We start from the raw sequence: 17694 nt of genomic DNA on the forward strand, positions 1-17694 counted from the left end.
AATGAGAAACATTGCCCATCAGTTCTACTTCTGGACATATTCTCTAGGACAGCGCTCACATCTATGCACCTGGAGACATGTATAAGGATGGTCACTGCGCTTTTGTTTGGAATAGTTAAAAAAAAAGGGGGGGGGGGAGAACATGGTACACAAAGGAAACAACCTAAATATCCACCTCAAAGAGAACGGATAAATAGGACCATATAGTCAGAACATAGAATGTTATGCAGAGATTTTAAAAGTATATGTCAGATCTAAACAATGAGCATGGATAAGATAGAAATCATAGTGTTAATTCAAAAAAGCAAAATGAAGAACAGTACGTATGCATATGTGCACTTATGGATGAATCTAACATATCGAGCTGATTCAACCTTGAATGGAAAGATACACAGCCAACTCATAACTGGGTTGTCTCCGGGGAGTCAGCCATCAAATGAGAGTAGGGAGGACAGGCCAAGGGCCCTGTGATCTGTATTGTGCTTTTACTTCCACAAATCAACAAAAGAGCTGAAAACAAGCATGACAAAATAGTAACAGTTGTTAATTCTGGGTGGTAGGAATGTGGGTGTTTGTTGAATTACTCTTTGAGTATTCTGTAAATTTCACGAATTTTTAAAAATTGATGAAGAATCGCTGAATGCCACCGTAACAGGTGAGACTTCCACATGTCACTGATACAAGAGAGTGTATCAGATACAGAGCCCATTTCTACACCTGGTATTGAGCAAGTGGAGACAGGCAGCTGCAGAGGGGAACCTCAGACATCGGGTGTTGGCAAGGGACCCCATGATCCTAACCTAAATGATAGTCCGTGTGGCCAAGACATATTTTATCTTTCCAAGGACTCCAAAATACACAGACACAGTTCTAATGCAGTGACGCAAAACAGAACTCCTTGCTTAATGAGGAAAAACTTTCAATACTACCAAGAAACCCAAGAAGTTCCAGCCATAAATTTTAAATGACCAATCTGAAATAGAGGAAATCCTGAGTTGCAGAATATTTTGAAAGAAAAGAGGTTTTATTACTCTCAAATGTATTTTCTAACCCCAAGAATTATCTACTACTGAAGATTTTTCAAGCAGAATTCTTTGACTTCTAAGATTAGGGAAGACCTAACTAATTAACCAGCATCTGTGGGTCTGAAGAAACAAGACCATCCTGAAACCTGTCCTACAGCAAATTAAACATACCCTAGAGACCTTATTCATGCTATTAATTTACTTAATAGATAATAGCATACCAAGGAAAGGTAAATTTTAGCACAGTCCTGCCTGAATTATTGCAAATCTAAATACATGGGGCTTTCTTATATATTACAGGTTATTTAAATGATTTGGTGTGTTGGGATGGGGACACTAGTTAACCTCCATGCACACTTAACTGCCTTTTATGATGTCTAGCAAACAGGCTTGACTTGATGGTAACTAAGTCCAAGCAGCAGCACCCAAATGTCATTCGGGCAAGACCAGAGCCCGGTGAGTTACTTACTGTCGCTAAGGGTCCAAGCGATGAGGTCTTCACTCCATTCCCCCTGGGCCTTGGTGTTGACTCTGGCTCGGACTATATACTGCTCCCTGGGGTGTAAATTGTTAAGGAGCACTGAAGTCAGGTTGCCTGGAACTTTGATATTCTGCTGGTCACTATTCATTTGCACAGACCTTCTCTCCACTTCAACATAAAAATCATCTTCTGAAATAGGAAATATTGGTTGCCAGGTCAAATTTAGAGTGGTTTGACTTTTTGGTAGGAGGATGAGTCCTCTTGGAGGTGGGAGACCTGGGAGAAATCAGAAAGATCACGATTTTTTTTAAAGATTTTGTTTTTAAGTAAACACTACACCCACCATGGGGCTTGAACTCACAATCCCAAGGTAAAGAGTCACATGCTCTATCTGTTGGACCAGACAGGTGCCCCTGGATCATGATTTTTGTATCAGGTGAAGCACAAACAGCCCCAAAGGGCAGCTTGACAGAATAACCTTGGCATCTAGAATAATAGACAACTTCACAAACCATCAAAGAAACACAAGCTAGCAACCATGCCATACTTTTTTTTCTTATCAAAGTAGCAAATATTTATAACAATTCTATTTTTTTAAAGATTTTATTTATTTATCTGACAGGGAGAGACACAGAAAGGGAGGGAACATAAGCAGGGGGAGTGGGAGAGGAAGAAGCAGGCTTCCCACTCACGGAACAGGGAACCTGACGTGGGGCTGGATCCCAGGACCCTGGGATCATGACCTGAGCCGAAGGCAGACGCTTAACAACTGAGCCACCCAGGTGCCCCTTTATAACAGTTTTAATTTGTAGTTTGAGTAATTATAATAGAGGAACCCCCTTAGAGAACAACTTGAGAGTATTTTCAAGAGTTCTAGAAGTAATTGTCTGCTTTGGCCCTATAATCTGACTATAGATTATATCCTGAAGAAATAATTTTATCCTGATTTATCTTGAAGAAATAATCCAGAAGAAGAGAAAAACCTAAGTGCGTGAAGACATTCATTGTGGCATTATTCAATAATAGCAAACAATCAGAAGAAACCTAAATGCTCAAAATAGGAAAATGCTTTAATAAATTATGATATAACCATCCAATGGATTAAAATAGATCATTGGGAGTAGCATGGGAGGCCAATAAAAATATCTATAATACATTAGAAAAAACTCTAGTTGCAGTTTGGTAAAAGTCCTGGATACAGCTGGTGAAGGATAGGGAGGAAACTGTTATAAATTAAAACAGTGGATGCTCCAAGGCTGTGGGATAGGATGGGTGGGTAACTATTCAGTGTTTTGGTTACGATTTTGAGCAATATATTTTAACGCTATTTCAGGGTTCCTTCCCTGTAGCAAGAATTTCAAACACTGGAACAGCTATGGTGGCAGGGCCTGGCCTCACCCTGCTCTGATCAAGCAAGGGACTGGCTCTGACTACACGCTGCCCTGACTGAGAACCTGGGCTACCAGACAGTACCTGAATGCAAACAAGGGTTTTGAAATGAAAGAGAGAGGAACACGCCAAGTTTTGCAGCCTTGGGAAAATTCACAAGTTCTCCAAGTTCACATGTAACACGAAATGGAACTAGTTCTCTTTCAGACTCAGGAGGAACACATGGGATAATGGATGGGAGAATGCTTACAAGAAGTCAGGGACTCTTACATAAACTACTTTCCCTCCTTCCTTCCTGCCTCCCTCCCTCCCTCCCTTCCTGTCTTATCTGTGTCAGTGGGCACAGGACTCTGTATTCTCGGTTTATAACAACAGTAAATTGATTTTTAAATTCTAGATATTAAGTATTTTCAAAACATGCAATAGGGATCCTTTAACTCTTGCATTCTCAGTGGGGACACTATTGTTCCTAAGAGGGCAAAAACTGGTTTGTGGGATATGAGAATATTTCAGATATTACAGTGGCTTATGTAGGGCCACAGTATACAAATATATCTATGGTATTAAAACTCATGGCAGGGGAGACATTAGGACAAAAGAGGCATTTTGTCCTAAGGACACAGATATCTAAAGGGGGCAGTAGTTGAAGGAGGAGGAGCAGGGGGAGAGAGAGGAAGAGGGAGAAAAGTTTGAAAAACTGCTATTTTTCAGTTAGAGGTGAGAGAAAGGGTCTGTTTCTATACATCAGGACGACCACCTGTATGTAGCCTTTGCAAATATAATCATTATTTTAACCATTTAAAATTAATACATTTATTACTAAAAATAGCTCTTATTCTCTATAACCTTTACAAGTTGAAAGAGGTTCCTTATCTCTGAAGTTTAAGTTCTAAAAGAAGCCGCCCAGAGGAGCCAGACGAACTCAGAATGACAAAGCAGAACAGAAAGTTCTGTTCTGCTTTGACAATAAGAGCATATACGTAAACCTCCGAAGCCTAGGCTTGATGCAGAAGAGTCACTTGATAAATGGTCATTTCCCTTTTCCTTTCCTTTAGGAACATAACTTACCCTTTACCCCCCCCCCCCCGCACCTGCCCTTTTTCTGACTGTGTTCAGAGTGTGTTCTCTCCCCTCCCCGCCCCCAACCCGGGCCTCCTGGCTTTCACCATTAAATCAACATACTTATAAATAGAGCAACTGCCTGATGAATTAAAAAACAAACATCAGCAAAATTCAAATGATGGGAAAAGAAGAACCTTCAAGAATTCTCTCCCCACCTACCCCTGAGAACTACTTTGAAATATTCCAAGAGACTTCTAAAGACATCCTGGCTGGAACATACTCTGAATGCTGAAGACAGTACTGTGTGGGTCTGTGAAGTGTTTTATGATCTGTTCCATAAATACTTTCCATCTGAGTCAGATTATGACCTTCCCCTTTGATTCATTAACACTGGCAGAGAGAGAATTAACTACCATTTGCCTTTTAGCAGCAACCTGAGCACAGAGCAGAGGCCTCTTTATCTTCCAACTTTTATATATATATATATTTTTATACATATATTTATATATATAAAATATATATATTATATAAATTTATATAAATACATTATATATTTTACATATAATTTTTATATCTTTATATAAAATATATAAAATTTTTAATATATTTTATATAAATATATAAAATTTCTATATAAATTTATTTATATAATTTTTATATAAACACACACACACACACACACACACACATATATATATAGTACCAGAAGCGCTATATATATATAGCGCTTCTGGTGCTATTTTTTATATTTGCTACCTGGTGAGTTCCAGGAAACCATCCCTTATTTGCACACTGCTTCTCCAAGCACTATTACTCAGCATGTACAGATCGAGGATCAACAATAAGTACCACTTGTCAACTTCTTAGAGCTGCAAAGTCTTAAGCCCGACCCCTACCCCAAACCTACTGAATTGGAAACTCTGGGGGTGGGCCTAGAAATGTGTTTTAACCAGCTCTCCAGGCAATTCTTAAGGATACTAATGTTTGAGAACCAGTAATTTAGAAACATGGAGTCGTACGTTACAAAGTAGCTTAAGGTGGGGGTGCCCGGGTGGCTCATTCCAGTAAGGATCTGCCTTTGGCTCAGGTCATGATCCCAGGGTCCTGGGATGGAGCCCCACATTGGGCTCCTTGCTCAGTGGGGAGCCTGCTCCTCCCTCTCCCTGCCACCCCCCTGCTCCCCTTGTTTGTGCTCTCTCACTCTCTCTGACAAATAAATAATCCTGAAACTAAAAAAAAAAAAATTAGCTTAAGGAGGTAAAACGGGCTGCCTGTAGGAGGCAGCACTGGAGGGTTGGGAGGTGGAACAGGGGTCTGCTGTTCTTTAGATAAAAGCCTTTTATCCTGTTTTTCAGAGTCCATAGTCTCTCATGGTTCACCTCCCCTTCCAATTTACCCAAATTCCCTACTACTCTCTAACGCCCCTTGTCCTCCATGCTATTGGTTATGCTCCACAAATGAGTGAAACCATATGATAATTGACTCTCTCTGCTTGGCTGATTTCACTCAGCATAATCTCTTCCAGTCCTGTCCATGTTGCTACAAAAGTTGGATATTCGTCCTTTCTGATGGAGGCATAATACTCCATAGTGTATATGGACCACATCTTCCTTATCCATTCATCCGTTGAAGGGCATCTTGGTTCTTTCCATAGTTTGGCGACTGTGGCCATTGCTGCTATAAACATTGGGGTACAGATGGCCCTTCTTTTCACTACATCTGTATCTTTGGGGTAAATACCCAGGAGTGCAATTGCAGGGTCATAGGGAAGCTCTATTTTTAATTTCTTGAGGAATCTCCACACTGTTCTCCAAAGAGGCTGCACCAACTTGCATTCCCACCAACAGTGTAAGAGGGTTCCCCTTTCTCCACATCCTCTCCAACACATGTTGTTTCCTGTTTTGTTAATTTTGGCCATTCTAACTGGTGTAAGGTGATATCTCAATGTGGTTTTAATTTGAATCTCCCTGAGGGCTAATGATGATGAGCATTTTTTCATGTGGCGGGGGGGTGGGAGGTTGGGGTACCAGGTGGTGGGTATTATAGAGGGCACAGCTTGCATGGAGCACTGGGTGTGGTGAAAAAATAATGAATACTGTTTTTCTGAAAATAAATAAATTGGGAAAAAAAAAAAAAAAAAAAAAAAAAAAAAGCCTTTTATCCTATTTGATGTTTTAACTCTGTGCATGAATTACTTTGAAAAATTAGAAATTAGTTTTAAAAATAAATAAACTGGGATATCTGAAGTACGTATGCGGCAAGAGTCTGACTTAGGCCCTTAAGATGGAAACAGGAAGCTGTTGGTAAAACTCAGGAGCCGAGCAGTTGCTGCTAAGTAAATCCCAAGTCCTAAGGGATGGCCCTGACTTCCTGAAGGCTCATCTGCTTCCTCCTCTGTCCCCGTACTGCTGCAGACACCCTCCCCCAGGGACATAGACCAGGAGTGCAGCCCAAATAAAAGAGCTCTTTGGCTCCAAGCTGCCAACCTTCCTGTCACTTTCCCACCCATTCAAAAGCAAACTCCTTCCCCCTACATCTCCACCCACCCACTCGCCCACCACCACCCTTCCTGGTCTTCCTTCCTCTTTCCCCTTCCTCCCCCCTCCCACCCAGTGCAGGAATAAGTGCTGTTTGCTTCCACTGACCGATAGAAGCAGTTGTGAACCGTCTCACGGGTCCCGGATGCCCTTCCCCGCCCTCTCCACGCCGGACCAGCTGCACGCAGAGCTCGTATTCTGTGCGAGGTTCCAAATAGTTGAGTGTAACAATCTCATTTGTCACTGAGAAGAGGGAAAGTTCAGGAAACTTAAGTTGGCATACTTGTACATTGTTTAAAGTGGAATGTTGTTATTGTGATGTGAACTAGTGTTTGGTTTTTCAAAAATACAATGTTCTAAGTGAAATAGCCAATCCCCCCCTTCAGGGCCTCACCATTCCTAACATAAGGAAAATGAGGCTTTTTTAAGGAAGTTTCCAGATTACAATGTATACATTAATGTAAGTCTCTCTGAACCACTGAATCACTTTTGCTCTAGGGATTTTGTCTTTTCACTTACAGGATAAAACCACACAAATCTTCAACTATATGGAATAGCAATTAGACTTAATGGGGGGGATCTCAATTAAAATAATATAATTTAATTGCCACTGTTTTTAAATACATAGTGATCACAACCAGACTATCAAGAGAAGAGATTCTTTGAGGATTTGCTTACAAAGACCAGAAAGCAGATTTGTAATAATCATGCCATTTACAAATGAAGGGCTCTGAAGTCATTGAAAATAGATCTCTTAAACAAATAGTATGTGCATCTTTTCTCCTTAGCCATTTGCTTTAGCCACACTCTATTCTCCACAGATATTGCAAAAGTACTGCCTTACCATACGATAAATTTCCAGTTGGTAAGGAAAAAAAAAAAAAACTGGGCTGGGTTTACAAGTTCTTAAAAGAACAGTTTGTGGAAAGTGACAAATTATTACCATCATATGAAAAAAAAAGCTGCTTTTTAATAAAACCTCTCCATTGATATTGTCAACAGCTACTTTGCAAATCAGCCTTACGTCACTAGATTCTGAATTTTGGCGGAGTCTACAATAGAATGTGAAGGGCTCGGTAACAGTGCCATGACTTAATTTCACATATCCAGGTCAGCTGGGTTAATATGAAGCCCAAAACTCCTTTTGTTCTTTTTGTAACTTCCTCAATTACCTACATGCAGTGCCTAGGGGGCCCTTTTTAGGAAATCACGGGCATTATGATACTAAAAGATTGGTAGGTAATTAACTCTGAAATGGAATCCTTGGCTACAGCCACTACCCTGGGGCAGAGGAATGAGAGTGCAAGAGAGGATTTCTGTATTTCTTTATTTGAGGAATTTTTTTTTTTCCCCTCCTGGTGCCCCATCTTTAGCTGGAGTCTTTCCTGTTCAAACCTTACCTTGAATATGCCGCCAAGCCTCATAATGATTAACAGGTTTGTATAGAAGCTTCTTGGATTTGATTGGTCCATCCCCAAAGTAAGGCTCAGAGCTGATGTTGATGACAGCAAAATTATGTCCAGTGTCAATCACGTTTGGGGCATTCAGCGGCTCTGGAAGAACTAAACAAAATTTTCAGCAATCAGATTAGTTTCTGGAGTTTGATTACCTGTACTTTGATGAGGACAGAGGAGAGGTAACCTTACATTTCCAACAAAACCCCCTTGAGGCAGTATATAGGGAAACACTGGGTAACTGCAGGAGGAACAAAAGGCAGGGAACGGAGTCTGACACTCGACAGACTGTTTGTGACAACTGAGTAAACTCCGCGATAGCTCCGTGCTTTCTCAGGGCCGTAAGCATCCCCTTATGGCTCAAGCCCATGGCGCGCATACATACAGTCCCAGTCAGTCGGCAAATGACAGAATGACTCCTCCACTGGGGGCGCCAGAGTACTCCTCGTACATTTTGACTATGGAGCATCTGTACGAGAAAAATTAGACTGCGCCTGCGCAGAGTAGCTGCCATAAACCATGCATAATGACATGCAAAGTTTTTGGAAGACCCCGGCTATTCCCAGCTTTCAAGAATATATCACCCGCCCATTGTGACTATTTATAAAAAGCAGAACTCAGCATCCACCCAGGGCATCTCAGATCCTGTATCTGTGTGTACTTTGGCTTTGTAATATAACTTCTGCTATACTCTGAATTCCTTGAATTCTTTCTCATGAGTCAAGAACCTGGCACTGGCTGGTGGTTGAGGTCTCAGGGCCTGAAAACTCCCCCAGTCTCCCTTACCACTCTTAAGAGCTCTCTGTTCAGATTCAATGCAGTCACCTGCGCTGTGGTCTCCTGGCTTTGCTCTTTCCCCTCCCACCCACTATCCGCAAAGTACTTCTTAAAATATGATCACTCCTCTAATCAAGACCTTACCATGGATTCCCATCATGTTTAGAATAAAATCTAAAATTTATACCATGACCTATCAGGCCTTGCACATTGAGCCCCCGCCTCCTCTTCCCCTCACTCAATACCCTCCAATATCACTGACATTTTTTTAATTTTAAAAAACTTTTTAATTTAAATTCAGTTAGCCGACATACAGTACATTATCACTTTCAGAAGTTGTGTTCAATGATCCATCAGTTGCGTGTAACACCAGTGCGCATCCCATCACATGTCCTCCTTAATGCCCATCACCGAGCCACTGACCTTTCAATTCATCCAAGGAAAACTGGGACAAGCTCCTTTCTATCTCTGTTCTTTTTAAGTGTTGTTTTCCTGAAACCAAAACCCCAGGCCTCTCACCATTCATTCTCTGTTACCTCTTAACTGATCATTCATTAATCAGCTCTGATGTGATTTCTTTACAGGGGCTATACTAGAAACTCAGTTAGGCTTCAAAGAACTTAATCTTGTCCTCCATTGCAATTTTCAGAATTTATTATTCTTAGAGAGTTTGTGTGAACATTTGATATTGGTCTTCCTCTCAACTATGCATGGTCTTTCTCTTTAAAGCAACACAAATTGATTCTTATAGCTCTGGAGGTCAGAAGTCAGACAGGGGTCTCACTGGGCTAAGATCAAGGTGTTAGTAGGACTGTACAGAGCTCAAAGGGAGACACTGTTTTCTTGTTCTTCCCAACTTCTAGAAACCACCTACATTCCTTCACTTATGGTCCCTTCCTCCATCTTCAAAGGCAACATCATGTATCTCGAGCCCTTCTTTCATTGTGATATCTCTATCTGATGATAACTGCTTTTAAGGACTCATCTGATTAGAGTGGGTCCACCCAGATAATCTAGAATAATCTCCCCATTTCAAAGACCATATATTCTCAATAGGGTGAAATAACACCCCCAAATAGGTTAAAATTGGTTCTTATGGGATTAAAAAAGCCTCAGATATTACAAAGGTAATAAACAGCTATGCAGTATATGCATGATATTAACATGAAACAAACTGCTCCAAAACTTTCCTTTTAGTAATTTATCATTTTAGTTTTTTGTCTTTTAGTAATTTGTATTGAGATATACATATTATAAAGTGCAAAACTCTTAAGTGTTTTTCATTCGAGGGACTTTACTTGTGCACATACCCAGGTACTCATTACCCAGACTGAGACAAGGAATATTTCCAGTCCCCAGGAAGGCACTCTTATGAGGATCAGGGAACTATTCAATAGGGAACTATTACCCTGGCTTTTGTCACTATCAGTTAGTTTTGCCTGTTCTTTATATAAATGGAATCATAAAGCATCTATTTTCATTTGTTCTTTATTATGTCTATGATAGCCATATGATAGATGAAGTGTGTCTATGATAGCCATATTGTTGCAGGAATTCTCTTTTGTTGCTGTTTTATATTCCATTGTATGATGTTATGAGCTGAACTGCATTCCCTCAAAATTCTTAAGTGGAAGTCTTAATCCCCAGTACCTCAGAAGGTAACTCTATTTAGAGACAGGGTCTTTAAAGAGGTAAGGAAGTCAAAATGAGGTCATTAGGGTGGGTCCCAATCCAATACAACTGTTGTCCTTAGAAGATTAAATTAGGACACACACACACACACACACACACACTCACACACAGAAGACCATGTGAAAATACAGGGAAAAGACAGCCATTTATGAGCCAAGGAGTGAGGCCTCAGGAGAAATAAATTCTGCTGACACTTCAATCACTTACCTAGCCTCCAGAATGTGAGAAAACAGATTTCTGTTTAAGCCTCCTCATCTGTGGCACTCTGTATGACAGCCCTAGCAACCCATTAGGTATGAATCTAATACAATCTATTTCTCCTTTATCATGTGGTTGGATAATTGGGTTAGTTTCAGTTTGGGACTATTGTGAATAAAATTGCTCTGAATATTGAAGATGTCTTTTTGAACATATACACTCTTTTGAGCTTATACCTAGGAGAACTGCCAGGTCCTAGGTATATGTAGGCTAACTTAAGCATACATTTTCAGTTTTCCAAAGTGGTTGTACCAACTTGTATTCTGGTAGTAAAAGCCTTGCAACTTTTTTTTTTTTTTTTACTGTGATTAAAGACACTGAATAATTTACAAAATGGCTATTTTGATTTTATATCTATCAGTAAATATGACATGAAGAGGTATCAGTAACTTAGTACTACAAAGGCTTTGATGCATTGATTTTATGTGCTGTGTCTTCTACTAAAAAATAAAAATTATAGCCACGGACTCTTAGCAACATGTTTTATTTTTGACTTTTATTTTCCATGAGCAGAAAACATTCCAAGAAGCTTAAAAATAAGGTAATTTGTCTTGTCTGCATATCATTTCCTTCCTTTCAAGAACATGCAAGATACAAGAAATTATTTTGATCAAGTGAATGTTCTACTGAATAAAACAGATCAGGGCTTTTCCCCGTAATTCCCAAAAAAAAAAATATTGAAGATTCTGTGACAGTTTATATGGATGCTCAGAGTAGAGAATCCCAATCTACAAGGTTGTATTTAGGCTAATGTCGTTACTGGTCTCTTAAAAAAGATTATTATACTCTGGGCATTTGCTTTTATTTTATTTATGGAAATTACTTCTCAGATAGCCCAAAGATTCCTAATCAAGCAATCAAATGGGTAAAATACAAGTCATCATTGGTTATCTTGCTTCCTAAACTTTAACACAGGAGACAGAGAAAACGAAATGGTCTAGAAAAGATTTTGCAGCATCTGATTCAGGATACCCCGGTTCAAAGCTAAGATTTATTCCTTAACAAATGTGCTACTTTATACAAGTTAACTAAACCCTCTGCACCTGTTTTCTGACTGGTAAAGTGGTGATAACAATATCTACTACATACAGTTCTTATAATAATTAAATAAGATGAAGTGTGTGAAGTACTTAGCCCGGTGACTTTCTACAAAATATATCCAAGAGCTGTTAGCTGTTTTTGTCTAAATGGGTTCATAAGAAACTTCCAAATTTAGAATTCCTTGTGGTATCTATGTATACCAGCCAAGATAATTTGGATTTACCTTCATGTTCCTTCTCCCCTTAAAGCCACAAACGTATACCCATCTACTTAGATCAATGTAAATTTTGGAAAACTAATTCATAGCAGGAAGAATATGCGCCATGCTGAATATGTGAAAAAATTATTGTTCATTATATAGCATAGCATGTGCTTCATAATAAGTGAGTAATTCTCAAAGTATTTTCCAAATTATTCTGTACAATAATGAATAGGAAGTCACAACAATGATGAAGTCGAACTTTTCATGTACTATAAACACAACTAGACATGTTATGCCAGACACAATTCCAGGTGTTTTGCATATTTAACAAATATTCACAGTCACCCTGAGCAGTAGATGAACTAAACTTTATTTTCAAATGAAGAAAGGCTCAGAGAAGTTAAACTCATCTGCTCAGGGCTATACAAAAGCTGTCTTGCTCTTAGGGACAAAAATCAAAGCCAGGGCTGTGTGACTCTAAAGGTTATCTCCTTAATCCCTCCTTTCCATTTTCTTGCCTATGAAAAAAAATTTTAAAACCTAGAAAATACCCAAAAAGGCATTTTCGTGTTCAGATAACATTTCTATCCGGGAGCAGCACCCAACCATACATAAACACTGCACCGAGGAGGCCAGCTCTTCTTCTAGAAAATGGAGCTTACCTTTAACAGAAATGTTGAAAGGCTTTTCCACCATCCCAGCCACGGTGTTCACACTGCAGACCCAGACTCCTGAGTCAGGGGGGAGGATCCGGTGGATGGTGAATGTGGCCACTGACAGATGACTCGTAAGGTTGAAGTCTTTGGGCTGGAAGGGTCAAACACAAATAAAAGCTTCTAGGGAGGCATAAACACATGAAAGGTCCATAACACTGACCCCATCTCATTGTTTGATAAGACGTTTTCTAGGAGAGATTAAGAAGCCAAATGCAATGCTAGTATAATCACTGGCTTATTTCCAAAGCTATTGTAGTAACCCTGAAAGTTTATATTGGATTGACGCCCTCTCAGATCCTGCTGTTGTGTTTGTGTGTTTGGGAGTGTGGGGTAAATACTTACAGACTAAGAACCCAATTCCTTTAAACTGCTCTGGCAATATTTGTTCCTTCCCAGTTTAATACAGAGATGGCTGGGTGAGAGTACAAAATGGTTCCCCAAAATAATTGAGGAGCTACCGAGTGCAGTGTTGTGGGAAAAATCTGGGCTCTGAAGACACATGGACAACAACTCACATCCCTACTCTGCCACTCTTGATAATTCCTGAGTCAACGTCACCCAGCCAATTTCCACTTCTCTAGTGAGGGGACAGGGAATAATAAGCAGCACGTATACAGCACGGCTGACTCTCCCTAGAGGGTAGCTCTTACTTCCATTAACTCAGGAAAAGGCCAACAAGATTTTAAGCAGCTGTCAACTGGCTTCACTGACTAAGGAATTGTTTGTGGAACAGCTGACATGTGGAAACCAATAATGGCACATTCCACATATCCTGCAACCAGGAGGCCACTGGCATCTACCCTCTTGCCAGGTTGATTTTCAGCTATCTTTGAGAGGAAAACAACAACAACAACAAAAAAAGATAACCATTTCAAAATGTATAGACAAGAAAATACATCAACTTCCTGAGGATCTCTGGTGACCCAGAGAAATTTGGGGAACTCCTATCTGGGCCACATTGGAGATTGTTGGAAGAAAGAAGGGAAACATATTGGAAAAGTTGCTTAGTCCTTTCCAGCAAAGAAGAAGTGCTCTGACCGCCCCTAACCAGAGCTGAGCTCCTGCCACAAGGGCAGAATGAAGAGGTCGGGGGCCCAAGGAAAGTATTCAGATCCAAGGGATTCCATGGTTTATGGTTTCTGAATGGGAAGTGTGAGAGCAGATCTATCTGGAATCAACGAAATTAGACTGAACTGCCTTCTTTAGTGCTCTGCTAATTTTTGCTCCAAAGAACACAATAGAAATAGATCAGTCATCAAATTTCCATTTCCTGATAGCACAAGAATCTCCTGCTGATTCATGTGGCCACACCTTGCCATACCCTTTGGTGGCCACCGGACCCCCTCATTCTTCCTGATAGATGCTAGACCGAGGGGATGTACTGTGAGGAGGAGAGCCTGCATGGCCTGACGTGTTCCTCTCAACACACACAGTGGGAACTCTGCGGGAAGAGTGGGACGGTTGGCGCTCAGCTTCCTCAATTCCACTGTGGTGGTCTCTTGCCAACCTTGCCCCGTGGCACTGGCCAGGCTGCGGTGACTCTGCTCTACCTCCCCAGGGACACAGTATTCTGTCCAAGGTGACAACACACTGGCTTTGGAGGATGCAAGCCCAGGGTGGAACCCAGCCTGCAGCGAAGGGATTGCTACACTGAAAGCATCTAGCACTGTCAGGAGCCAGAAGAAGAAGAACTCCTACGTGGAGCACTGTCCCATCCGGCTTCACAAGTGTCATTTCTTCATTGGCAGGTAGTGGCCAGCCAGACGCTTTGCAGATGGGGTTGAATTTGCCGCTGTTTACTTCTATGTGATCCGGCAAATCCTCTATCTTTGGGATCATCCTTGGTGTGCCTGCATGAGGAAAACAGCACTGTGAAATCTAATCTTTGACACAGCAGCAACAGAAGTAAAAGCAGCTACCATTTGGCAAGTCATGTCCCCGGTAAGAACTTTGCAAGTATTATATTGTTTTATCATCGTGTAATAAATTTGTGGGGGGAAATGCTATTGTGGTCCCATCTTACAGATGAGAAGACTGAGGCTCATAGCCCAGAATCAAGCTCAGATCTGTATGAATCCAGAGTCTACACTCTGCCATAATGCCGTGCTCCCCTCAGTGGATCTGGGGTGGACAGTCTCTATGCTAAAATGATCCTCATGACCAAATCATCCCTGGTCTGACATTTCAGCTCCCTTTACTTTTTAAGAGAATGCTGACCAAAAAAAAAAAAAAAGCAAAAACGAAAACAAAAACTCGGTCCTCTTTGACTCTGCAAACAATCCCACAACGTTGCTGACCAACGTGAGCCTCCCTTGTGCTCTACAAGACAGAGCTCCCTGAATCTGCAGGTGGCGAGCAATGAGGAACATTGACACACGCAAGAAGCGAAGTGGAACAGAACTAGTCCCTCAAACTGGTTTCTAGGCAACAGCCCAGTCACTAGTGTTGCCACCAACACTGAAAGACACTGTCTCTGGTATCAACAAGGGTATCAGGACTTCTTGCCTAATACCTACGTGGTAGAGAATGAATAATCCTGAAATACAACGATTTTATTCTGAATTGTAGGGTCTTAGAGAACCTCAGACCTTTGTAACTAAAAGTGAGATGCAGTAGAAACCAGTCCAGCACTTCATAAAGACTGTGGGTGATGGAAATGCCCCCCAAGAGCAGCAGGGACTTACGAGCTGTTGGATACTGGTGGGGGTGCCATGTTGAACACAACATTCACATTTTATATTGTTGTCCTGTTTCCCGGGCCTAGAACGCAATGAGTAAAAGGTACGGAGCAGGGAGGAAAGAGGTCTAAGAACTACAAGGGTAATTCCTTGATCTATCTGTAGACTTGAAGGGACTGTGATTAGAATCTACCAGATTTTTCGGCTTAAGAAGTGATTCACATAGGAACTTTAAAAAGCGCTTTGACACTTTGAAGGCAGTTAAGTCTTTCCTGCTCTGTCGCCTTGCACTTCCTGCAGTCGGCTGGAAGGCGGGTTTGCAGGTGGAGATGGAGGAGAAGCCAGGAAGCGGGGTGCGGGGCTGCTATCTGAAAGCCAGGGGCCTGCATCTAGGTCTGAAGGTTTCCCACCTTTTGCAACTTCAGGCTCAGCAAAGGTAAACGAGCATGAAATTGAAAAGTCAAATCCCTGGGCGTGTTGGCCGCCCGCAGCCCCAAGGCCTTTCCTTCCCTTCCTAGACCCTCCCAGGTTCCTGCCCTGTGGCCAGAAGTCCGAACAGTGTGTGGGGGGGTAACTGAACACAGTAAAACGAAGCCAAAGCCTTTGAGAAAACAATTGTTGGTATTTTCCTCCCATATTTGTTCTGAATTTAAAAACGAACAGACAAAAAGCTGTAAGGGTCTTGGTCTTGCTGCTCTGAGTGTAGATTTCCTTCTGGAACGTTTAGATTTATAGGGTTGGAAAAGTTATATAGGTTCATTATTTTTAAATTTTGGGAAAATATATAAAAATATGTATCTTTTCATTTTATAAAGTATATTCTAGAGGAAGAATTAAGCTTTTTCTGTCTAGACAGTAAATATTTTCAGCTCTGCAGACTGGAAGTTCTCTAATAACGAAGTCCTTAACCCTGATGTAGAGTGTAAGCAGCTAGCGAGTACATGTTCTGAACGAATTAGTATGGCTCCTGACAATCAAATTTTCTTTACAACAACAGACGGTGGGGAAATAAAAAGGAGAAGTGCTATAGTACAGTTAAACCTCAAAATCAGTATGGTCCGTGAAAGAAGCCAGTCACGAAAGACCACATAATGGGTGATCCCATCTACAGTTTATGCAGTGTCAAGAATAAGTCATTCTATAGAGACAAAAAGTAAATTCAGGGTTACCAGGGGGCGGAGTGGGGGCGGGGAGAATGGGATCTACAGCCAATAGGTACAAGGTTTCCTCTGAAGGAGCAGAAACATCCTAAAATTAGAAACATCCTAAAATTAGATTGCAGTCATGGCTGCACGACTCTGTAAATATCACTCAATTGCACACTTATAAGGAATGAACTTCATGGTCTAGAAACGATATCTCAATAAAGTTATTAAAAAAATGGCAGACTGAATGGTCTGTGGGTCAGGGTTTGTGGACCCCTTGCTCTACGGTAATTTCTGAAGTAGAATTACTTAAAAGTGCGCTTTGAGGCTTCATCTTTTCTCTTTTTGCTTCCTTTTTCTATCTTTCTTTTCAAAAATATCCTTTGTCCAAATCCCTCCAAAGGAATTCTCCCCTGTTGTGCATACCCTGGGAAAAGATGGGTGCCCTGGAAGAGAGCAGACGGGGTTGGCAGAGCCCTCCGCCAGCCAGTCATCACTCCCTAATCCACAAAGGGTACGTGGTTTCCTCTCGCAGAAGGAGGAATGAAGGCCGGGAGGAGGGCCCGTAGGAAAGGACAAGAATGTTGTCCTTTAGAACTTGGGGTATATTCTTCCCAACTTCTGGATGGAAACAGAAGTGGCTTGAGGAATTTGGGCCTGAGGAATTTGGGCAAGAATTAAAACCGGCAAAGCCCAGTGCAGACAGGCTAAACACGGCCCTAATTACAGTGTTACCTTGCTTTACCTTCTTTCTCACACTGCAGCCCTTGGCGTTCTGGAGAGCAGAGACATCCCTGGAACCGATCACACAGCTCCCCGTGGGTGCACCTGCAGCTAAGCCTGCAGTCTGGCCCGTAATAACCCGGCTGGCACGCTGTAAACCAAGACCCCAGAACCATGGTGAACCAAGACGAAGGGAGAAAACGAAGTCTGTGGGTAGCTAGGAGGTGATGTTAGTGGGTCCACAGAAGAAAGCTCTTCCTCTATTTTCAAAGCCCAAATCCTGTCTGGATAGGACCTCAGAGCTCTAATATCTAAAGTCCACTAAAAAAATACAAATCTCTATGGCCTTTCCAACTCAAATGTGGTCTGAAAACCAGCACCGTGGAGCACCAACTGGGAGTTTTGGGAAACTCAGACCCCAGGACCCAGTCCACACCTATGGAATAAGAGGCTGTGTTTTAATAAGAACCCTAGATAATGTGCAGGAAAAACACTTTCTCTAATGTCCAGAGTC

The 17694-nt window shown here is 41.4% G+C and overlaps 1 protein-coding gene across 3 annotated transcripts in view; it reads right to left on the reverse strand.

Annotated features, from left to right (window-relative positions):
* Positions 1–17694, reverse strand: part of TEK (TEK receptor tyrosine kinase) — a 94785-nt gene that overhangs the window by 21303 nt on the left and 55788 nt on the right. For all 3 annotated transcript variants that reach the window (XM_044265557.1, XM_044265556.1, XM_044265558.1), the window contains 6 exons: positions 17203–17331; positions 14333–14484; positions 12581–12725; positions 7895–8056; positions 6603–6737; positions 1495–1782 (listed from right to left, as the gene is read on the reverse strand). In XM_044265557.1, the coding sequence (XP_044121492.1) occupies positions 1495–1782; positions 6603–6737; positions 7895–8056; positions 12581–12725; positions 14333–14484; positions 17203–17331 (1011 nt within the window). The remainder of the gene's footprint in view (positions 1–1494; positions 1783–6602; positions 6738–7894; positions 8057–12580; positions 12726–14332; positions 14485–17202; positions 17332–17694) is intronic.

This window comes from Neovison vison, chromosome 9 (genome assembly GCF_020171115.1).
Source record: "Neovison vison isolate M4711 chromosome 9, ASM_NN_V1, whole genome shotgun sequence".
Taxonomy (NCBI): Eukaryota; Metazoa; Chordata; class Mammalia; order Carnivora; family Mustelidae; genus Neogale; species Neogale vison.